The sequence below is a fragment of the Echiichthys vipera genome (genome assembly GCF_963691815.1).
Source record: "Echiichthys vipera genome assembly, chromosome: 7".
In the NCBI taxonomy this organism is placed as follows: Eukaryota; Metazoa; Chordata; class Actinopteri; order Perciformes; family Trachinidae; genus Echiichthys; species Echiichthys vipera.
Genome location: NC_139832.1, coordinates 4,104,266 through 4,128,040, shown reverse-complemented (window position 1 = coordinate 4,128,040; position 23,775 = coordinate 4,104,266). Strand labels below are relative to the sequence as shown.

Here is a 23,775-nt window from a genome sequence, read left to right as displayed (position 1 = left end):
CACGGGGACAACATGCAAACTCCACACAGAAGGGACCCAGCTGGGATTCAAACCAGGAACCCTCTTACTGTAAGGCGACAGTGCTGTCCACCATACCACCGTGTCGCCCTTCAACAGGCATGCTTTGGATAATCTATTTGACCAGGCGAAAGGGTTGTCTGTGTTTGTAAAGTAAGGCATGTGTCATATACTGTATAACTAAAGCAAGTGTACAGTATATTCATCACAGAGGCAAAAGGGTACTGATCCTGTGCTGCCATCTGGTGGACTCCCTGCTTTTAAATCTCAGGCAACAAGATTATACTGAATTTAACAACACATTTATATTTAAGTAGCCTTCTCAGACTACAGACCCATGTCCAATTAGTGTCATTTGATGCACACATGAACAATATTCCCATTATCTTAAAGTGAGCACATGAAAAGTGATGTTCACCATCATACCATCACCCACACATCCACCCCTCCCCTCTGCTCATATGTGCATGTGCTCCCATGTATTTTTATGGCACATATGACCTACCTAGTGTAAGCCAAACACAGTCTTGTCAGATATATGGGCAAGACTCCTCAGTGAGGAGCTCGGCCAGTGTGGAGATCTAATCTCTCCACCTGGTCCTGGGTCTTCCCCGAGGCCTCCTCCCAGCTGGACGCGCCTGGAACATCACTATATAGTGATGCGGAAAAACAGCCTTCACACCCATCAAACCCAACTGTGTGACAGACTCACACTATCTGACCTGTCAGGGAGTGACAGTGTTGTTTCCCTTGAGAGGGCCAGCAGCAGTTCACAGAGGAAGTTGCTAACCACATGGTTTCCTGTCACTGAGGCAACACTGCAGCTGTTTCGCAGGCGTTTCATTAGGAACTATGAAACTTCATGACAAAGGAGACCAGCTGTGGTGTGGAGTAGGCTGTGTATTTTTCTGCATATGTGCTAACCGGTGTAATCTACTACTGCATTCAAAAATGTATTTTTAACACAAATACACCACATAAATCATCATAACAGTATACCTCTCTCTCTCTGTATTATGTTTTACAAAATGCCACAAAATATCAAAGTTAGGACAATAAAAAGTGAACTATTTGGTAGATAAATCAGGAAAACCTTGAATAAGAAGCCTAAAGCAGGTTGAATCTGTCAAAAATACTATCATATCCTTTGTTTGACAAGAACACGCCCCTTCTGCGCTCTGATTGGTCGCCCCCGCCTCTCAGCGCCCACTTTCTCTCTTCCTATTGGTCGATATGAAGATCCATCAAAGCGGAAGTCCCCCTCTTGAAAATCAATGAAAAGTGAACGGGACCTCCAGAGTGAGAGGAGAGTCAAGCTCGAGAGAGGACGTGAGCATGTTTACGGAAGTGAAGAAGCTTTACCTTCAAAATAAAAGTCCATGAACGACCGCAACCTTTAAAGTGCAAAAACTGTGTGCTCGTGTAAATTTACTTTTTAAATGTTTTTCACTCATTTAAAAAATGATATTTTACTTATTATTATTACTATAATATGATATTATATGTTTATATTGGACAATAAACACACATAGGCAGTCAAGACAAGAAGGGCCTGAGCCGGCTTTACTTCCTGAGGAGGCTCAGGTCCTTCGATGTCTGCAACCGGATGCTTCAGATGTTTTATCAGTCTGTTGTCGTGAGCACTATCTTCTTCTTCTTCTGTGGTGTCCTGGGGTGCGGGCATCAATTCAAAAGACATGAACACACTGAACAAACTCATAAAGAAGGCCGGGTCTGTTGTTGGCTCTAAGCTCGTCACCCTGGAGGCCTCCTTCTGAGCTCCACCGAGGCGGTGGAGCTCAGGATGAAAAACTGCTGGTGATCATGGACGATGTCTCCCATCCCCTCCATGAAACCCTGGACTGGCTTCAGAGCAGCTTCAGCAGCAGACTCATTCAACCTCGCTGCTTAAGGAACGCCACAGGAAATCATTCCTACCTGCTTCCATCAGACTCTACGACGCTGCACAACAACTCTGAGTAACGCTCAGGGAATAAACTCACACTACTCAAAGTGACTCAAAGTGATCACTGAAATGCCCCTTTCTCTCTCTTGCACATTAAAATCCACATAGCACATTGTAATATAGTGTTTGTCTGCGATACTGTACTTTTATTGTTGTTCATGTTCAGTTCATTGATGACTCTAAATCACCCGTAGGTGTGAATGGTTGTCTGTCTCTGTTCGTCTCTATGTGCCCTGTGATAGACTGGCGTCCTGTCCAGGGTGGACCCCGCCTCACGCCTGATGTCAGGGACAAGTGGTTGAAGATGAATGAATGAATTAATATTTTGTATTTCATATTGTATCTTATTTGTAGTACTTCTGATTGCTTTGTACTGCTGCTACGATGACCTCATTTCCCCTCGGGGATGAATAAAGTTATCTATCTATCCATCCATCCATCCATCTATCTATCTATCTATCTATCTATCTATCTATCTATCTATCTATCTATCTATCTATCTATCTATCTATCTATCTATCTATCTATCTATCTATCTATCTATCTATCTATCTATCTATCTATCTATCTATCTATCTATCTATCTATCTATCTATCTATCTATCTATCTATCCATCCATCCATCCATCCATCCATCCATCCATCCATCCATCCATCTATCTATCTATGGTAGGTCTACAGATATCCTAATCGTTCTGTCTTCTATAGGGTAACACAGGATGGTTGTAGCACTATCAGTTACTGTATATACCCGTAGACCTGGACCAGGGCTGCCCGACCCTGCTCCTGGAGGGCCACTGTCCTGCATGTCTTAGGTTCCTCCCTGCTCCGACACACTTGAGTCTAAAGATGTTCAAACCTGTGACAAGCTCCAGCTGCTTGACATGCAGGACAGTGACCCTCCAGGAGCAGGGTCGGGCAGCCCTGGTCCAGGTCTACGGGTATATACAGTAACTGATAGTGCTACAACTATCCTGTGTTACCCTATAGAAGACAGAACGATTAGGAAATCTGTAGACGTACCATATATAAACATTTAATATGATATATAGTAATAATAATAAGTAAAATGTAATTTTTAAAATTAGTGAGCAGGGTTGGGCAGCCCTGACCCAGACTGTATGGTGTAGATTTTGACAACAAGGCTTTTATTTTGAAAGTTATGACCGGAAACCCCCCAAGCTGTTTCTATTTACTTGACGTCAGCGCGGAGCAGCAGGAGCTCCGAAGGAAGAACGGGACAGTGAACCGGGCTGTCGTGCTCCTCTGGTCCGCTTTCTGTTACTTTTTGGGGGGTTTGACAGTTGTTTTGACCGGGACTCGTCCGTGCTCTTCCTCTGGACCGAGTTAACCCCGCGACAACACGCACAAAAAATGGAGATAGAGAAGGAAGTGAAGAAGGTAAGGTCTCTCTCTCCCCTCCAGTGTAGTCCTCCGTGCCTCACACTGACCCGGGCACGCCCTGAAAAGGTGTGCCGAACACGGAGCAGGTGGTGTGTGTGTGTGTGTGTGTGTGTGTGTGTGTGTGTGTGTGTGTGTGTGTGTGTGTGTGTGTGTGTGTGTGTGTGTGTGTGTGTGTGTGTGTGTGTGTGTGTGTGTGTGTGTGTGTGTGTGTGTGTGTGTGTGTGTGTGTGTGTGTGTGTGTGTGTGTGTGTGTGTGTGTGTGTGTGTGTGTGTGTGTGTGTGTGTGTGTGTGTGTGTTAAGGATATCCAGCTGTACAGCTAAGCACAGTCTGACTGTGTGTGGATACAAATGTAATGAAAGTATCTAAATAACACCGGTGTTGTGCCTTGAAATGCACCCCTGGCGTTATAGGTGCTATTCTGGATCAGAAGGCTGTTGTTTCCACCTCTAGGGGTAGCTTATATACACACACACACACAGGTAACCCACAACGGTCAGGACATTGGTTACTTACAGTCTTTAAACTAATTTAGGCAAGGAAGCTTTATTTGTAACGCACTTTTCATACACAAGGCAGACTCAAAGTGCTTCACTGCTCAACACGTCATAGATTCAAATGCATTACAGAGACAAAGAGAATAAAAACATAGAGAATAATAAAAACAGTGCGGACGTTAGAAGTGCAAAGATTTAGCAGAAAGCTGAGGTGAACATAAAAGTTTTCAGTCTAGTTTTAAAGGTGGTCAGAGTGGGTGAAAGGAAGTTTATTCCAGCTGTTTGTTGCACAATGACTGAAAGATGCTTTCCCATGATTTGAGTTTATCAGATTGGCCTCAGAGGATCTTAGTGATGTAGAAGGCTTATGTAGTGGGAGCATATCAGTGATATGCTCCGGCCCTACACCATGTAGTGATTTATATGTGAGCAGGAGGATTTTGAAATAGATTCTCTGACGTACAGGAAGCCAGTGTAATGATTTAAGAATTGGTGTAATGTGCTCACATTTTAAAGAGTTTAAAATGACAAACTTGGATAAAAGCGAACACAAAACAACACCTTGTTGTGTGTTCTGTGGAAATAAACTGCAGCCATAATTACAAAATGAGTTAAATGGATCTTTTGAGCAAGTTGAATGTATTTGATTTAGCGTTTCCTAAATATAATCCCATTTTTTCTTGCAATTCATAGCTTCAAAAGTGTTTTTAATGTGGTTCCCTTTAAATAAGCTACTCCTAATAAGAGGGGATGCATTTCACGGTAGGGGTGCTGAATACTGCACAACACCGGTGTTATTTAGATACTTTCATTACGTGTGTATCAACGAAAATGTGTGTGCTTTTAATTTTGTTACTTGTATAACAACTACTCATTAAGGTCCAAACAACAGCCGTCTGATCCAGAATATCACCTATAAAGTGAGGGGGTGCATTTCACGGCATGGGGTACTGAATACAACACAACACCGGTGTTGTGTTGTATTCAGTACCCCTGCCGTGAAATGCACCCCCTCGCATTAGGAGTAGCTTATTTACAGGTAACCACATTAAAAGCCTACACTTTTGAACCTATGAATTGCAAGAAAAGCTGGGATTATATTTAGGAAACGCTGAGTCAAACACATTCAACTTGCTCAAAACATCCATTTAATTCACTTTGTAATTATGGCTGCAGTTTATTTCCACAGAACATGCAACAAGGTGTTGTTTTGTGTTCGCTATTATCAGAGTTTGTGATTTTTAAACTCTTTAAAATAGTTTAAAGACTGTAAGTAACCAATGTTCTGACCGTTGTGGGTTACCTGTATATAAACTACTCCTATATGTGGAAACAACAGCCTTCTGATCCAGAATATCACCTATAATGGGGGTGCATTTCACGGAAGGGGTGCAGAATACGGCACAACACCGGCTCACTTATCAGCAGTGGCCCGGTGATGCACATTAACTTGCACTTGACTGTTAACTGCTTTACAGAAGGTGGTGGGTGGTTAGCACTGTCGCCTCACAGTGAGAGGGTTCCTGGTTTGAATCCCGGCTGGGGCACTTCTATGTGGAGTTTGCATGTTCTCCCCGTGTCTGCGTGGGTTTTCTCCGGGTTCTCCGGTTTCCTCCCACAGTCCAAAGACGTGCAGGTGTTCGGTTCATTGATGACTCTAAAATCGCCCGTAGGGGTGAATGGTTGTCTGTCTCTGTTTGTCTCGACAGGGACAAGCGGTTGTAGATGAATGATGATGAATGAATGAATACTTTCAACCATGGCTACCACCGAAAAACACAACCTTTTAAACATGTCAGCATGTTTATACGATATTGATGTTTTGATATAAGTGCGCGTCGCTCTATAACAGGGGTGGACAATTCCCAGGTAGGTTTCTCTCTGCTCCAACACACTTGAGTCTAACGATGTGCTCGTTATCAAGCAGCTGAAGCTCGTCACAGGTTTGAACATCTTCAGACTCAGTGTGTCAGAGCAGGGAGGAACCTAAAACATGCAGGACAGTGGCCCTCCAGGAGCAGGATTGGGCAGCCCTGCTGTTAACAAACATGACCCAGCACAGATTCCCTCAGGCATAAAACGGCGTTTGTGTGATGTAGTAATGTAGCAAGGAAGCTGCATTATGTTTCCAGCTTAATTAACATAAAGAAGGGATTTTTTCTTTTATGTGCAGAGACGAACTGTCAATTAAAATGGGCGAAACACATAACGATGGCCATGCTGCATGTCTGACATGGAGCTAATGCATAGCTTGCTAACCATAATATACAAGTACACCGGCCTGTAATAGAGCCTAAATGTGTTCATCAGGCTGGTTGCTTTATCCTCCCCTGGCCTGTTTGCAGATCTATTGGCTGGTCAGTGAAGCATGTTTACCAAAATTCACTCATCGAAGCACAGAAAACTCACAGTAAGCTGCTGGAAAAAGTGGGTTTCAGCAGCTGCACGACCCAGACAGACCCAGTGTGACATGTGCTTTTAATCCCCGGGGGAGATAAGTCTTCAGCGGCTGCAGTCTGCCGGGAGCGCCTCACTCAGCAGCAGGCCCCTGTAATTACTATCAAACTGGAACGGCCCTTTTCCAGAAAAGCAACCTGTGTGTTTGCTTTTTGGTCATTTCTACGCTCACTGAACGCCATCTTCCACAAAGAAGGCTGAGGTAACAAGTTGTGACAATGAGCGCACAGGCTGGGAATCATCATCACTGCACTTCTGTTGAATTGAAGTTTTTCCTGGTGATCGCTCTCTGAGGCTCTGACCTCATTGGGAATCATGTTCTTCTCTAAACACCTACATGGTTGTTGAAGTTGCGTCGGGCAAGAATTTTGAGGGAAAAGTTGCGACAGGAAAAAGTGACCTAATCCCTCAAATACATTTAGATTTCTCTGTTGGACGTCAGGACTTTCTCTGGCAAGCAGTTACAAAAACCCCCCATTAAAAAAGAAGTGAGAACTAAAGTTATACCCAAAATAAGGAAGTTATCGGTAGGGGAGTGTGTGTTGCTATATTACATGACTTAAATGATTGTAAAATGAAACCAAACTTAAACAGCTGCTACAGTGTGAAGCGGGAATGTGCAGTTTGTGATTTGTGGGACTCACACTGTCCTTCCATACCGTGCCCAAACTGGTTTCATGGCTAAAGTCTAGTTCGTTAGACCAGTGTGAGTGCAACCGTACAATGCCTAGCTGCGGCCAGCTTACCGTCCACGGCCCGTTTGGGAGAGGTGGGCTTTTGTAAAGTGTGTTTGCACATGTACGAGCACGAGCTTGCGCACGTGTACGAGCACGAGGCCTACGGCGGCTCTGATGTCATTTTATGTGCGCCTGTTGGGACATAGAAAAAAAGAAGGAGGGACCATGCGCGGACATTTAAAACAATGGCGGTGAAAGGTTCACGTTGGTGTGATGCGGAGGTGGAGTGTTTACTGCAGATTTGGTCGATGAAAAGATTCAAAAACAGTCGACAAGACGCACAAAAACTCCGAGGTCTACGGAAAGATCTGGAAACAAAGCCACGCATCGTGATGACGTCATCAATGCGTGTGACGTGTTACGGCGTGATGACGTATGGACAGGCAAGAAGCATTCGCCGAGGCCCAGGTAGTGTGAGTACAAACGGGCCTGGGGGGGGGGACAAGGACCCTAAAGCCCGGGGCACGGTACGGGCGGACAGTGGGAGTGCATTGGTGGCCTGCTGAAATGGGAACGGCTCCATAGCCAGTGACTCCTCTCATTACAGCTGCAACAGAGTGACTCATGAACATGACTCATCAGACCTGAACTGTGGAACTTGTGTCTCAACAACCTCTTTGCAGAGTGATTGTATTATGACTAACCCTGCAGGGTGTCCAAGACAAATATTTAGACTTCCACTGGTAGCGGACACTCGTTCTCATCCAGAGTTCCTTAAAATGGAAGCAGTAGATTTTCTTAAACAGCTGGATCACAAACTTTACAATGCACGATGGAGGTCGAGTGTGTGTCTCACAGCACACGGGGAAGAATCAAGATATCGCACTTTAATACTGTTTCATATGGAGCGTGATAGGCTTTTGTGGTATCTATTTTGTCCATGCCTTCTTGACATTTTACTGGGGTTTATATAAAAACAAACTTTACTCAAAAGTGCACAAAGTGACATTCAGAGCATCCTGACTTAACATTTGATATTTCTATTCATCAGCTGCTTCCCTTTTATTATAAACCCAGACACATTTTCATCAGCATACTGTAAGGCAATTCACAATTTCACATTTCATATATTGGTGCTTTACATAACACAGTAAAACATTTTACAAACTACAGAAGAATTTAAAAAGAAATATATATATATACAGTATATTAAAGGGTAAATGTACTTGTACTTGTATAGCGTCTTTCTAGTCTTCTCACTACTCAAGGCGCTTTCACAGTGTTTGTCACATTCTCACTGATGGCAGAGGACATCTACAGACCATCTAATGTAACCATTCACACCACATTCACACACCCATGCGCTGCACGGGGAGCAATTTGGGGTTAAGTGTCTTGCCCAAGGACACTTCGACATGTGGACCGGGGGAGGTGGGGATCGAACCGCCAATCTCTTGAATGGAGGACGATCCACTTTCACTCTGAGCCACAGTTGCTCACAGGGCTGTAACATATCCATTTAAAATAAATTAAGTAGGTGGCATCTTCAGGACTAAAGCAGATAATGCTGGGTGCTTAAAGTCCAGTCAAAGTCAGAAGAGAACTTTTTAAACCACATTTACCTCAATGAAAGTGTTGTTTTCTATAGTTTCTTGCCTTTTCACTGTACAACCAGAATAAACTAAGCTTAACACGAAGGCTATTCTTAAAATATGTTTATGCTTTCTGCTAAAGTTAAAGTATAAGAATCCGCAACTGCACTGAGATCCGTGATGTGTTTGATGCTTAATTACCGTTACAAATCATGCTGCTAAACCCTTCTTCTGCCTGTCGACGGCTCCCAGAGGAGGAAAAGTCTCACTACTGTTGAAGGCGTTACGGGAGCTAATATATTGCCATCATGGCTCTGGCATTAGACAAGAGTCACTGTCTGCATTCCTCCAAAGTGCGGGTCTTTTGGGTCAGAAACATCCGTCTGACACAAGCGATGCCTGCTGGGCTTCCACCAGGCTTTCAGCGGCGATGAGCAGTTGACCATATACGGTCATAAACAGCAGTAAAGGCTTAAGGTGGATGTGAGCATTGTTTGACAGTGAAGCCGGGGGGAAAGGGTTGCACATGTTGCACCAGGCAGAAAACTGGAGAGAGGATCAAATTCCTGAACACAGTTATGGGAATGGAGGAAGAACGTTTCTTAAATATTTCTGAAAGGCAAAAAGAAATGTTTTTGCTCTGATCACAAATCATCTGAACTCGATAAGAGGGCTCATGCAGGACTTTAAATGCTGTATTTATTCCCCCGAACAAAGGTTATAATGTCCGAAATTATATTTAGTTTGATATTTCCTGTGACTATTGTTGTTCCTCCCAGATGTCATTTGCTCCAGATGTCAACTGAGTGATTATTTCCTCTGCTGAGCATCAAAAATGTCTTTGTCCCCCTCACAATTCCCCAGTCGGATGTTTGGCTATAGTGCCCAAAACCACAACGGCTGATTGTTTAGTTTGTAATTCCTCTAAGTGCAAATAGCAGCCTCTTGAAATGTGGGATTTAATGTCCCGTGGACTTTGCTCTGTGCTAACGGATGCTCTGCGTTTCCTTTTTAGCGACGAAACAGTCAAAACAAACCTCTGATAGCGCGTGTAACCTCTCCTCATTTGCTCTGTTTACAGATGACCCTCGGGCACGAGTTTGGCGCCGGAGCGGCCTGTTTGAAATGCAAGGACAAGTGCGAGGGCTTCGAGCTCCACTTCTGGAGGTTTGTACAGCTTCGTCCAAGCGTGATAGACGCAAGTTTGACAGCGGCGGCGGTTCAGCCCTGACAGAGAGACGTTTAAGTCGTCAAAGTAAATGAGCAACAACTGGTTAAAGGGGGGCCGTCGGGCAAAGAGCTGAACCCTCAGGTGGAGCTGCGTAGTGGTGCACAGAGGTATGTTAGTGCAGTGGTTCTCAACCAGGGGCTTGTGGACCCCCTGGAGTCCTCGAGCGATTTCGCAGGTGGTCCCCAGAGAAATAGGCAAGAGTGTTTTTTCACCATTTTAGAAGTGAGCCCATAAGGGTGACTATTCTCATGATAGGTTTCTCTTCCTCCATGGTCCTCTCTCCTCAAAACGGCCCCCAAAACTAGGGTTGAGTACCGTCCACATTTAGCTGATCCTTGTACATGGAATTTGGTACTGACGAAAAAAGGTTGAGAGCCCCCGTGTTAGTATATAATTATGAAGCAGGGCATTAAAGGAAGGCATGCTTCAGCACAGAGTTCCCTAGAATAACACAAGAACATAAAAGTCCCATTCAGGTCCAGACCGGTCAATAACATCGCTTTCCTAACTTGATTAATTAACAATACTCTGATAGCAGCGGGAGTCGTGGCCTAAGAGGAACACGCTGTTCCAGATTACAGCCTCTTTTCATGTTCGCCCCACGCAGAGTCCCATGTCCCATCAGCTCAGTGTTAACAAAAACGACAGGGAGGGTAGAAATATCAAGCCAGCGTGAGTCTACAGTAATTTACTTTAGGCCTAAATAATGTTGAGTGTGTGTGTGTGTGTGTGTGTGGGGGGGGGGGGGGGGGGGGGACTGGGGGTGGAGCAATAATGCTGATGCAATAAAATAACTGCAATTGTCGGCTGAATGAAATGGATATAAAGTTATCTTCCAAATTTCACGTTGAATATTGTTATTGGTGGCTGAGTTTCCATGTCAGTCTACGGCAGGGGTGTCAAACTGATCCAGTAAAGGGCCGTGTGGCTGCAGGTTTTCATTCCAACCAAGCAAGAACACACCTGACTCGACTCACTCAATCACCTGAATTGTCTTCACACAGTTGATTTGTTGGACCAGGTGTGTTTTTGATTGGTTGGAATGAAAACCTGCAGCCACAGCGACCCTTTACTGGATCACTTTGACACCCATGGTCTACGGTGATGTGATACACGGACACATATCCATCTTTAAAAACATTGGACTCAGTCTATCACTCACACACCGTTGTATGTATGTGGCCAGGCTGGGTGGTCTTCTCTTCAGGAGAGCTGGATAGTCACTGGTATCTTTTTATCTCTGAGGCCCCGGAACTGGGAAACCCCCACATCACATCTCAGAAGTGCTCTGTTACTCAGATGGACCTTATTAGACACGCTCCACTGTTTGCCTTTTGCTTTTTGTTCCACAATCTCGGTCTGAACTTTGAAAGTATGCTTTTAAATTCAGGCACCTGATCAATGGAACAAAATACAGCATCTTATAAAATCAACTCGCTTATGCACTTTGGAGATTTTGTCTTTTAATCTTAAACTATCTCCAAAATCAGGACATTTGAATGGTTTTCTGTTTTGGTATTGCTTTGTCTCTTTGTTGTTGTTGCACTGTTCTCTCTTTCTCTTGAGTATCGTATAATTAAAGGTTGACTGAATGAATGAGAAGTGCCCTCCGAGCCTCGCCTCTTCAAAGATGCCAGCATAAGTTAGAGTAGTGTAGACGGTTTGTTGTCTGGAAAAGCCAAATAAAAGGTGGGGCTGTGCACTGGCGGCCTGATTACCCAGGGTTCTCTTGGGGTCTTGCTTCCCTCGTCTGTCACAATACGCACATTTATTTGGACCGATGGTTCAGGAAACACCGTTCTGTCTGAGCAATCATCCACACTTTTAGTTTTCCTGAAGACGGCAACAAGTGGTGTGGATGGTGGTGGTTTTAATGTGCCTGACATTTAGCCAGGAATGTCTAAACAGACGTTACAGTGAGATAGACTGTGACCTTACGCACAGTTTCCATCCATGCTTTCCTCCACTCCAAATGCTGCATATTCATAACTTTAATGTATTTTAATACCATTAATGGTCCCCTGTGGCGTTTTAGACCTCTAGCAGCACTATGGAGCCGTTTTGCTGACAAGGTTCCCACTTGCACGAAGACGCACGTGCATGCACACGAGTGATGTAATACACAGTCCTTCCAATGGTGTCACACGAGTCCACAAATCATCAGGTGGCATTTGCGTGCCAAGGTATGCTGCAGTGACAGGGCAGAAGAAGAAGACTGCAAAGATAGGAAACATGGATGTAACTCATTCAAATAATGTAAATATTCTGTACGTGCTTTAAAATCCATTCAGCACATCTGTTAGACCTAAAGGACACACACACCTAATTATAAATATGAATAAATCTAATGATAATGAATTCTGAGTTATGCATATAACAAAACAGAACACCAGCGTTTACATCACCAGGATGATTTGAATGTAAGAATTAGACTGTATCGGTTATTAGGTAATTTATTGGGATTTGTTGTTTTTTCATCTCATCTCATCTCATCTTCATCTGGTTATCCGGGGTCGGGTCGCGGGGGCAGCAGCTTTAGCAGGGGACCCCAAACTTCCCTTTCCCGGGCCACATTAACCAGCTCTAACTGGGGGATCCTGAGGCGTTCCCAGGCCAGTGTGGAGATATAATCTCTCCACCTGGTCCTGGGTCTTCCCAGAGGCCTCCTCCCATCTGGACGTGCCTGGAACACCTCTTTAGGGAGGCGCCCAGGGTTCATCCTTACCAGATGATCCTGAGCCACCTCAACTGGCTCCTTTCAACGCAAAGGAGCAGCGGCTCTACTCCGAGTTCCTCACGGATGCTGAACTTCTCCCCCTCTCTCTAAGGGAGACTCCAGCCCCCCTCCTGAGAAAACCCATTTCAGCCGCTTGTTGTTATTTAGGTAATTAAAATATATTTTCCTGAATGTAAACGCTCATCATTCACCATTCATCAGTACTGCTGTTGCTTCTCATCTTGAACTGACTCTAAACAGCTTGACACAGCTGAGAGAAATCTTGTTGCCTGGTCATGCTGAAGCACGCCCCAACAGTTATAATAGTTACTCTACAAATATGAAGCAAGTTGTGTTGAGGCATGTGAAGGGGCAGATATTTCAACATGAATTCAACACTGAGCTTGTTGTTTAGGCATAGTATCGTAGCAAAGATGAAGAATTGTCATTTTTAAAAGAAACTCCAAAAGAAAATTTGATTGTTTTTGTTTTAAAAAATGAAATGTAATGCAGTTAAGAGAGCAAAAGGGATCGGAGCAATATAATATACAGTATGCACAGGAATACGTACAGGGATTCACATATTAAAGCCTGAAACAATGTACAACACATTAAGGCTGTCAAAAAGTATTGATACTTTTTCAGTAATACATGTTTCAAACATTTCTCAGGAAGGGGTCTGGAGTCTCCCTTAGAGAGAGGAGGAGAAGTTCAGCATCCGTGAGGAACTCGGAGTAGACCCGTTGCTCCTTTGCGTTGAAAGGAGCCAGTTGAGGGGGCGCCTCCCTAGGGGGGTGTTCCAGGCACGTCCAGCTGGGAGGAGGCCTCGGGGAAGACCCAGGACCAGGTGGAGGGATTAGATCTCCACACTGGCCTGGGAACGCCTCAGGATCCCCCAGTTAGAGCTGGTTAATGTGGCCCGGGAAAGGGAAGTTTGGGGTCCCCTGCTAAAGCTGCTGCCCCCGCGACCCGACCCCGGTTGAAGATGAGATGAGATGAGATTTAAACACAAAAGCATATAACTTTCCGTATGAAACCTTCTTCCCCTCTTTCACACTAAAAAAACTGTGACCATATTTGTAAAACTTGAAAACTTCTAAATGTTTTACGCTTCTTCTCCTCTGCAGAAAAATCTGCCGAAACTGCAAATGCGGCCTCACCGAGCACAACGTGCAGATGAACTCGGAGGAGAACAAGAAGGTCGGCAAGCTGTTCGAGGACACCAAGTACACCGGCCTCATCGCCAAGCTGAAGACGGATGGCATCCCCAGCTACAAGGGCAACATGTTGACCATCACTCTGCCCAGCACCGGTGTGGCTTGCATTGTGCCGCCGAGAGCTTCTTCCACCGTGGTGCCTCCTCCCTCTGCCGCAGCCGGTTCTGTGCAGCCCGCTGGAGCTGCAGCTGGGGGTTCAGCACCCGGCAGCGCTCTGCCTCGGGTTCAGCCTGTACCAGCCAGCCTCACACCTGTCCAGGCTAACCAAGTGCCGGTTGCTGTCAGCGCCACGTCAGCCAATTCGGTACCAGTCCCCAAAGATGTGCCAATGCGGTCTGTAACCTATGAGTGGGCACCGCCAGTCGCCAATAAATATGTGGTAAGAGTTCAAAAATGACATTTTACAGCAGCATTTACCATTATTCACTGGTCGCCTGTGCCTGCACTTTATTCTAAAGTAAAAATATACATAGACATGTCATTGAAAGTGCTTGAATTTATATATATCATGTGCAATAATACAAATTTAAGTTCTTTTTGATTTTTAACCTAGTTTTAGTAAACAGTTCCTTCAGTCTGCATGTCTCTCCTGCAGTTGCGTTATTGTTTCACACAGCAGTCTGCTAGTTGTTGTTCTTAAACTTCTCAGAGTTTTAAAATGAACTTACCTTAGGGCGCACTCACACTGTCCATCCATACCGTGCCCCAGCATGTGTCACGGGTAAAGTCTAGTTCGTTTGACCAGTGTGAGTGCGTCTAGGAACGGGACGCTTGCCGACAACGGCCCATTTGGGAGAGGTGGGCTTTTGTAAAGCACGTTTGCACATGTACGAGCACGAGCGTGCGCACATGAACAAGCACGAGGCCTACTTATGTGCGCCTGTTGGGACATAGAAAAAGAGGGACGGACCATGCGCGGACATTTGAAACAATGGCGGCAAAAAGGTTCACGTTGGTGTGATGCGGAGGTGGAGTGTTTACTGCAGATTTGGTCGATGAAAAGAGTCAAAAACAGTTGACAAGACGCACAAAAACTCCGAGGTCTATGGAAAGATTTGGAAACAAAGCAACACATCGCCATGACGTCATCAATGCATGTGACGTGTTATGGCGTGATGACGTATAGGCAGCAAGAAGCATTCGCCGAGGCCCAGGTAGTGTGAGTACAAACGGGCCTGGAGGGGGGGACAAGTACCCTAAAGCACGGGGCACGGTATGGACGGACAGTGTGAGTGCGCCCTTAGATCTGTGTTTCAAACTATGCTGTGTTCAATCCTTGAGTTTGTCACAACTGAGCCTGGACAGTCCTTGAAAAAGCATTGGATTTAATGTCTAAGGTGTGGAAACCCTGACACAATATAAGATGTGGCACAGTGAAAGTTCATACAAAGTCAATGCAAAGACGCATAAATATCCATGATCCATCCACATTAGTCTTTTTATTCTACATTACATTTATTAAGATTGTTGAGCGAGCATTTAAAAAAGAATAATAGTATATAAAAATATTAATGAATGATGAACAGCTCAACAGCTCTCACCGCTTCACTCATCTCCTTACTAACCGAACTCTGCCTGTTTAGTCTAGTCCTGTATCTGTAGGACCCTTGTTTTGCATATCTTTCTCACCACAGGACTCTGTTTTCTCCTCCTGATTTGTCCTCGTCTCCTCTCTGTCCTTCACGAATCTTTGTTTGTGCTATCCGAGCTAAACGGTTTCTTTTTATTCCCCTCTGACTTTCAGGCGGCGCGTTACATTGAGCTGCTCCCGCCTGAGAAACGTCCGGTGGCCGGTACAGTGGGAGCTGCTTACCGTAGGCAGCAGATGGCCTGCCAGCTGCCAGAGCACGACCAGGACCCGTCCAAGTGCCACGAGCTGAGCCCCGCTGAGGTCAAGAAAATGCAGCAGTTTGTCCGCAAGTACAAGGACGAGGCCCTGGGGGTGGGAGATGTTATGCTGCCTGAAGAGATGGCTAGGATTCAGGCAGGAGGGCAGGGCGGAGTTGGTGCCGGTGTCGGGGCTGGAGGTGCACCTGGTGCTGGAGGGGCAAGGTTTGGACTGGGAGCTGGGGGTACTGGGGTTGGAGCCGGTGCTGGTTCTTTGCCTGGAGCTGCAGGCCGTGGTGTTGGGGCTGGAGGTGCCCCTGGTGCTGGAGGGGGTGGATTTGGACCAGGAGTTGGGGGTGCTGGACCTGGTGCCGGTGCTGGTTTTGGACCCAACGCTGGGGCTGGTGTTGGTGCTGGCTCTGGACCTGGTGCCGGTGCTGGTTTTGGACCCAACGCTGGGGCTGGTGTTGGTGCTGGCTCTGGACCTGGTGCCGGTGCTGGTTTTGGACCCAACGCTGGGGCTGGTGTTGGTGCCGGCTCTGGACCTGGTGCAGGGGGTAGAGGAGCTGGAGCTGGTGGTGCTGGACCACTTTCAGGGCCTGGGACTGGACCGTCTGCTGGCTTTGGGCCAGCTGGAGGAGCCACTGGTACGACTGCCACTGCTGGAGCCATGGGTGTCCCTGGAGCTCAGCAGGCTGGACTTCCTCAACAGGCGTTTGTAAGCAGTCACTTTTCTCTACATGAACACTGCATTGACAAATATTTTCATAGTATTAAAAAAAGATATTTCCTGATACTGATATATATAGAAATATGGCAAAAACTAATTTATAAAGCAATTACTATTAATTCTAAACTGCTTCACTCTTATGGACTTTATGAAACAAGCGACAGACTGACGGCAGCATTAAGGACCCTGTAGTTTCTGTTACGACAGGATCATGGACCGAAGATTAGGAATTTAAAAAAGCACAGATTCGATATGGTCGTACGCACCAGGCACAGACATGATTACACACAGTGTTTCTTGAATGTGATGCAGCAGGATAATGCTACTGGATCTCAGTCTTTTTAGCTTATGAACCCTTAAAATGTCTACTCGTCTACTTCCAACCTCTCATCGCAGATTGTTTCAAATTGTCTGACTTTAAAAAGTAAACAGTTTGTACTACAGCGGTCTCCAACCCTGCTCCTGGAGAGCTACTGCCCTGCATGTATCGGGTGTCTCCGTACTCTTACACACCTGAGTCTAATCACCTGCTCAATATCAAGCCCTTAAAGCATGGGTGTCAAAGTGATCCAGTAAAGGGCCGTGTGGCTGTAGGTTTTCATTCCAACCAATCAAAAACACACCTGGTCCAACAAATCAACTGTGTGAAGACAGTTCAGGTGATTGAATGAGTCGAGTCAGGTGTGTTCTTGCTTGGTTGGAATGAAAAAACCTGCAGCCACCGCGGCCCTTTACTGGATCACTTTGACACCCATGCCTTAAAGTAACATTCGTGTGTGTGTGATGCATGCACAACCTGCTGACTAAGTTCCAGGACAGGACACTAGGTGGAGCCATAAGACCAACTGTGACTCAGCCTTCCACATCCTGGATGCTGGATATTGATTTCATTATAATTCAGTGGGTCATGAGTCACAACATGAGTTCTCATTATGAGCATGTGCAGTCAGTTAATCCCTGCAGTGCGGACTCTTCTGATTTTAGGTTTTTCTCTGTGTCTTCTTCGTCTTTTCCTTGTTGTTCTGATATTTTCTCTTTCTCACTGTCTTAGCTTTATCCTCCCTCTTAATTCCTCACCGTATACTCGACTGCACAGTGCCCAGAAACACACTCAGAGTGTGTAGGAGTGTCCTCTTATCTCTACCTTCACCTCAACTCAACCAGCAGTCAAATCATGTTGATTAGATACACCATGGGCAGGTTAGCGTAGGCTTCTGCGTTATAAAGGGGAATTCCAACCATTTTTAGCAGCAAGATTTGTCATTCTCTGACATGCAGGGAGTACAGCGATCTAAGACAGAAAGTTCAAATGTTCCCGTTTATAAAAATGTGCTTTTCGTCAGATCAAAGGAGGCCTTCTTGACTTTGAAAGGGACTCAAAGAGGAGGATATGGGCCTTTGTGTAGACCAACTGGAAGTACATAATAATTCTTTGTTGTTATAAAAAGGGATGAAAGGAATATTTTGAGGACAGAATGCAGCTGACTGTTCTAACAGGGTATTAATTTAATGTACACGTAAATATCCGTATAACTGTGCTCCAAAACATGAATTGTGTGATAAGCCTGTGCATGTTCTCATTCGTACGGGTCGTCGTTATCCTCAAAGCAACTTCAGTCAAAAGCAACTGGACTTGGTTATTTGTCTAGGAAGACGTTTCACCTCTGATCCAAGAGGCTTCATCAGTTCATGTACGCATCTGACCAGCCTGGGACTGGACCAGGACCAGGACCAGGACCAGGACCAAGCTGGGACTGGTCCAACTAACTGGTGTAAGATCCAGGTACGACTGTCGTTAAGACTCAGTAGAGCACTAACAAAGTCAAAACCAACTTCCCACCAACGACTGCGACTCTAACGACGGTCGTTGGCACTTGGAGCACAAAGGGTTCCAGTGACATCATCGACCTTGTGAGAGGTTAAATACCTGGATCTCCACACCAGTTAGTTGGACCAGTCCCAGCCTGGTCCTGGTCCTGGTCCTGGACCAGTCCCAGCCTGGTCAGATGCGTACATGAACTGATGAAGCCTCTTTGATGAGAGGTGAAACGTCTTCCTAGACAAATGACCAAGTCCAGTTGCTTTTGACTGAAGTTGCTTTGAGGATAATGAATTGTGTGTTAAAATCATGAAAACTGAATAAGAATTTAGCCAAATAAGTGAACAAAGTTGAAAGGCGAGTAAATTATTTACCATTTCATTCATAGCTTCAGACATTTACTGGTTCATCTCCTCAAATTTGATGAGAATTTGTCCAAACGACACGCTTCGATCGGTGGTTTTCACATTTTCTGTTAAAGACGATTTAAAAAAAACATTTGATGGATAATCAGCGATTAAAAACAATGCGGTTGTTGCCGTATTATAAACTCACAAGACACAAAACTGAAATATATCAATCAATCACTTGTTCATGGGACTCACCATGTTATGGATTTACATGAAGAGCTCCTAAAAAAAGTCACAAGTGAAATCCACGACCGTACCAACCTCCTCTTTTCTCCTCTTCTTCCAAGTCATGCCATCACTGCGAGCAGCCCATGCGTATGGGCGAGCCCGCCGTCTACGCCGAGCGGGCCGGCTACAACAAGATGTGGCACCCGGCGTGCTTTGTGTGTTGCACCTGCAAGGAACTACTGGTGGACATGATCTACTTCTGGAAGAAGGGCAAGCTGTACTGCGGACGCCACTACGGAGACAGCGAGAAGCCGCGCTGTGGAGGCTGTGATGAGGTGGGGGAGGATGTGATCATTTCACTTATTTGAAAAATATTAGTTTTGTTTTTATTGCACCACAGTTATTTTTGGATGTACACATGAGTACTTGTGAGATTGGAAGCATCGTCCAGTGTTTAATTTCGACACGTGTCTGTCCGCAGCTGATCTTCTGTAATGAGTACACTCAGGCTGAGGGCCAGAACTGGCATCTGAAGCACTTCTGCTGCTTCGACTGCGACTGCATCCTCGCCGGAGAGACGTATGTCATGGAGAACGACAAGCCTGTCTGCCAGCCGTGCTACATGAAGAGCTACGCTGTGGTAAGACGGACTCCTGCTCTGGGTTTCTGGAAAGTCCTGTTTGGACCGACAAGAAATGTTTGCAGACTTTTCCTAAACATAGAAGTAGAATATATGTATCATATGTAGGAATAGCAGTGATATATCCCAGTGGCAATATCTAAAAGTAAATTGAGGCCACATTCATGCAGATTACAGGGTTCTTACTGGTGCTGGAAAATCCTTGAAAATCCCTGAATTGAATGTGTGAATGTTGTTTTCAAGGTTTGAAAAGTGCTTGGATTTTGAATGAAGTGCTTGAAACTTCACTACAGACAGGTGACTCATTGTGAAACACGAACCTACGCTGTGTTCACTTTAATTTGACACAATGCGGACACAACGTGACACAATAGCATCTAAAATTTAATCGGATAAGGAAGTAAAAATACTCAGTATACAGTATGTACTGTCTGTGTATATATAGGTCATTTTAGCTCACCTGCAAGGTGCTGGAAAAGCTTGAAAGATGCACCTGGAAATGTTAGAAAAGTGCTTGAATTTGACTTTGGAAATTGTGTAGGAGCCATGAGATTAATATATTTTTGTCCTGTAAAGAATCCTCATTATTTGGAGCAATACAGTACAGTTTTTCTGTAAAATCTGGGATTTTTAGGGCCATAAGCTTTGGTGTAAAGGGGACACACACGTTGACCAACCAAGCTCAGAGGAAAACTTTATAATAGAGGATATAAATGAACACTTGCAGTCCAAAGTCAAGAATGTGAAGCACTCAGCATGTGCATGGATGATTTATCCAACATAATCCCCACAAAGCCACTGCTGACTATGTCTATGTACACATTAAAAAATATGTGCCTCTTTAAGTATTTAAAGATCCACTGAGTTGCAAAGCAAGTGGTAAAAAATGAATACTTTAGACCAGGGGTGTCAATCTCATTTGAGTTCAGGGGCCACAACAGCCCAATTTGACCTCAAGTGGGCCGGACCAGTAAAGTCACAGCAGAACCCCAAATAACGACAACCTAGAATTTTTCTTTTAGTGTAAAAAAGTACTGATTCTGATTACTACTGTCTTTATACAAAACATAATGAAGCCTCTTATAATCCTAAATATTATAAAATCTAGATTTAATAGGACATTTAAAGTGAAAGTTAAAATTGAGTTACTGCTGCCGTGGTTCGGGCTGGAGTTGGGTTTGGACAGCGGGTTCCTGCAGGGTCAGGCCTGATTCTGCATGTTTACTATTGGTGTCGGCACCAAGAACACCGTCACACGGTCGATGATAGCCAACAAAAGGGGACGGTTAGGGTTCGGCGTGGCAACCACTTGGTTAGGAATAGATCAGACGCCGTGGTTTGGTTCAGTGCGTCCATCCTCATAAATAAGAGTCCACCTGACAGCAGAGGAAGTCCGGCAGCTCCAGCCCTTTTATTGTAAAATTGCAGTTCAGTTGCTAATTTTTCAAACTTCGGAAAGTCATCCCTTGGGCCGGATTGGACCCTTTGGCGGGCCGGTTCTGGCCCACGGGCCGTATGTTTGACGCCCCTGCTTTAGACAAATTTAGCAAACATTTAATATAGTATTTTGATATTGACAGTTGGTGGGCAAATCTTAGTAAACAGCTCCATTATTTCCTTTTAAAAGTGCCTAAATTGTAAGTTTTTGAAGATCAAGCCTCTTCCCAGTACTCTGAGCACACTGTTCCCTGGCTACAGTGGACTTTCAGCAGGTTAATAAGAAAAGACAAAATGGGTAAAACTAAATGGAAAATCGGAATAATAACATGAAAATGAATGGTGAAAAATATCAAAGTGAAATGCCGATTGTGTGCCCTGACATCCTTGTATCCTCCATAATCCCAGAAATGCTCAGCCTGCCAGAATGCGGTGGAGCCCGAGGCCCAGAGGGTTTCCTACGGCGAGTACCACTGGCACGCCGAGCCGCAGTGCTTCAAGTGCTCCGGCTGCTCCAAGTGCCTGGTCGGCCAGCGCTTCATGGCAGTGCAGGCCTTCCTCTTCTGCTCCGTGGAGTGCAAGAAGAAAATCATGGCTTAGAGGGGCCAAAACGCGACCTTCTCCACAACCACTTGTGAAACCAGGACGGTGTTCGGCTGAGCCTGGGACCAGAGCAGGGAAAACAAACACTGGTGCAGCTGCGCGTGGGACGAGACGGACTGTGGTTGTGTTAACATAGAATAGAGTGCCTGATAACTCTGATATAGAGACGTACAATGATTGTGAGTCCATGTGCTTTGGGTGCTCTGTTACTTCTGTCCACAGTTTTGATAAATCCATCTCTACTAGATGCCCAAAACTTCTACTTTCCAGTTTGTTGCCTTAAAATCAGTTGTCTATTTTTCAACAAGTAGATTTGTTGTTGCTTTTTCTTCCTGATAAGATTAATTTTGTATTGGAGATCCATTTTCTTATGTTAAACCTGTGTATTTAATGGCATTAGTGCTGTTCTACTCCTATATAACCTACTGTAGATTTAATATACCACCTGTTAGTGTTTCCTTTATACAAGAAACTACTGATACTCTCCTCTATGCAGCAATATGATGAGCACTATTAGCCAGGTTTGGGGTTGCTTTGCTTCTATTGCACACTATTGTATTCCAGATCTAACTTGTGGTAGTTTATAATATATGGTGGTGGAAGTAAATTGCCCCAACTAGGATAGCAGCATATTTGGCTGCAAGCTGATGCCTACAGTCGTTTTATTGCTCATAATCCAGTGAGGTGTAAATTAGTATTTTCATAATATTCCAATGGGACAAAACAATGTGAAAACCTTCCAGTATCCATCACTAGGTGCAAGAGTATGGTGGTATGCCAGTACAAACTACTGCTTTCCAAACAAGAGCCCTGCAGTACGGTGGTGGTATGCAGACCGGTGTGTGACAGGTATTCCTCAGACCACGCCCCTTGTGTGTGTTAATGTGCATAAAGAAAGTGCACACATATATGGATTATTTCAAGGATGTTTGATTGCATCAGCTTTACAATACTACAAACTACATCCTGAGAAAATGCTGCAGAAATGACACGATCTTCACAAATATTCAGCTTCTGTATTAGATTGCATTTGATTGCACAGGTGTTTGGATCCCTGGTTAGCTTCCACGTAGCTGTCTCTAGTGTCGGGTCCACAGAAAGATCGTAGATTTAAATAAAGAAGCAAGGATAACAAGCCAAATAAATAAATATCTATATATATAATTCTGTATGAATGAAAGGGGGGAAAAAAATAAATACTTGTGAATGAATTGGCAAAGACGTGAACACATCATGGACTGGGCTCCTGGTAAATAATAACACTGTAAAGTTGTTGTAGGAATAATGACACGGTACCCGAGGACCTGGTGGATTCAGGAGAAACACTGGAAAACAGCCAAACATAAAACCGTTTTTTTGTGTGTGTCACTCTATTTTTGTTGTTTTTGTGCCATGTACTTTCCCTTCCATGCAATAAAGTGCACTTTAAATATCTTTTCCCAATGATGTGACCGGCTGAATCTTTGGATATGTGAAATACAGTTGAGTCTTGCTCTAATATACGAATCAAAGCCCTTCCACGGCGTTGGCCCGCCCACACAGGTGCTTCCACTCCCTCGCTCTCAGGGTTCGTTTGCACCTGTTGCAGCAGACGCAGACTAGTGGACACTGCCAGTTCCCTCAGGCTGCGAAGGTTAGCAGCTAAAGTGATGTGGAGTTTAACATCCAGTCATGTCGAAACTCGTGGAAAAGGTGACTCAGACATCGTGCCATAGCAGGGAAAAGCACAAGTGAGATTAACATCTCCCTCTCTCTCATCTTCAGCCTCTTATCCGGGGTCGGGTCTCGGGGGCAGCAGCTTTAGCAGGGGACCCCAAACTTCCCTTTCCCGGGCCACATTAACCAGCTCTAACTGGGGGATCCTGAGGCGTTCCCAGGCCAGTGTAGAGATATAATCTCTCCACCTGGTCCTGGGTCTTCCGTCAGCTCTCTGTTCGTCACAACGGTGCGGTAGAGCGACTGCAACACCGCCCCCGCTGCTCCGATTCTCCGGCCAAACTCACGCTCCATCGTCCCCTCACTCGTGAACATGATCCTGAGGTACTTACAGTGTTTCATTAAATGTCCCAGTGAGTCAGTATGAAAAATACCCCGGACACTGGAACAGACTCGGTTTAATTGAATACAGCCATCGTTAATGTTAGTAATTACACCTGTGCTTTTCCTGCTACAGGACACGTCTTCCATGAATAGGCTCTCTTGGTGCAATTAGTGTGGTGACCTCATGTAATTCACCTCATGACTTCAACCTGAGCAGAGATCTAATCAGTGTAACTGAAGCCACCTGTGTGGGTGTGCAGGGCCTTAAATGAGAAATAAGCTGCATCATAAAGCAATTTGTACAGACTGTTTTTACATTACCATTGT

At 44.9% G+C, this 23,775-nt stretch overlaps 1 protein-coding gene across 1 annotated transcript; it reads left to right on the top strand.

The window, feature by feature from the left end:
• The first annotated feature begins 3,211 nt into the window (after window positions 1-3,211).
• tes (testis derived transcript (3 LIM domains)) lies at window positions 3,212-22,842 on the top strand. The gene is made up of 7 exons (XM_083917138.1): window positions 3,212-3,385; window positions 9,692-9,777; window positions 13,685-14,153; window positions 15,519-16,319; window positions 18,848-19,063; window positions 19,210-19,368; window positions 21,214-22,842. The coding sequence occupies exons 1-7, from the start codon at window positions 3,359-3,361 to the stop codon at window positions 21,403-21,405; spliced, it is 1,950 nt and encodes a 649-aa protein (XP_083773264.1). The 5' UTR covers window positions 3,212-3,358; the 3' UTR covers window positions 21,406-22,842.
• The last annotated feature ends 933 nt before the right edge of the window (window positions 22,843-23,775 follow it).

Bases quoted from the DNA above. Each gene is read 5' to 3' on its own strand.
- tes (XM_083917138.1), top strand. From the start codon at position 3,359: ATGGAGATAGAGAAGGAAGTGAAGAAG. The intron at 16,320-18,847 runs GTAAGCAGTCAC...TCTTCTTCCAAG, and splicing joins GACTTCCTCAACAGGCGTTT to TCATGCCATCACTGCGAGCA. The intron at 19,369-21,213 runs GTAAGACGGACT...CCATAATCCCAG, and splicing joins ACATGAAGAGCTACGCTGTG to AAATGCTCAGCCTGCCAGAA.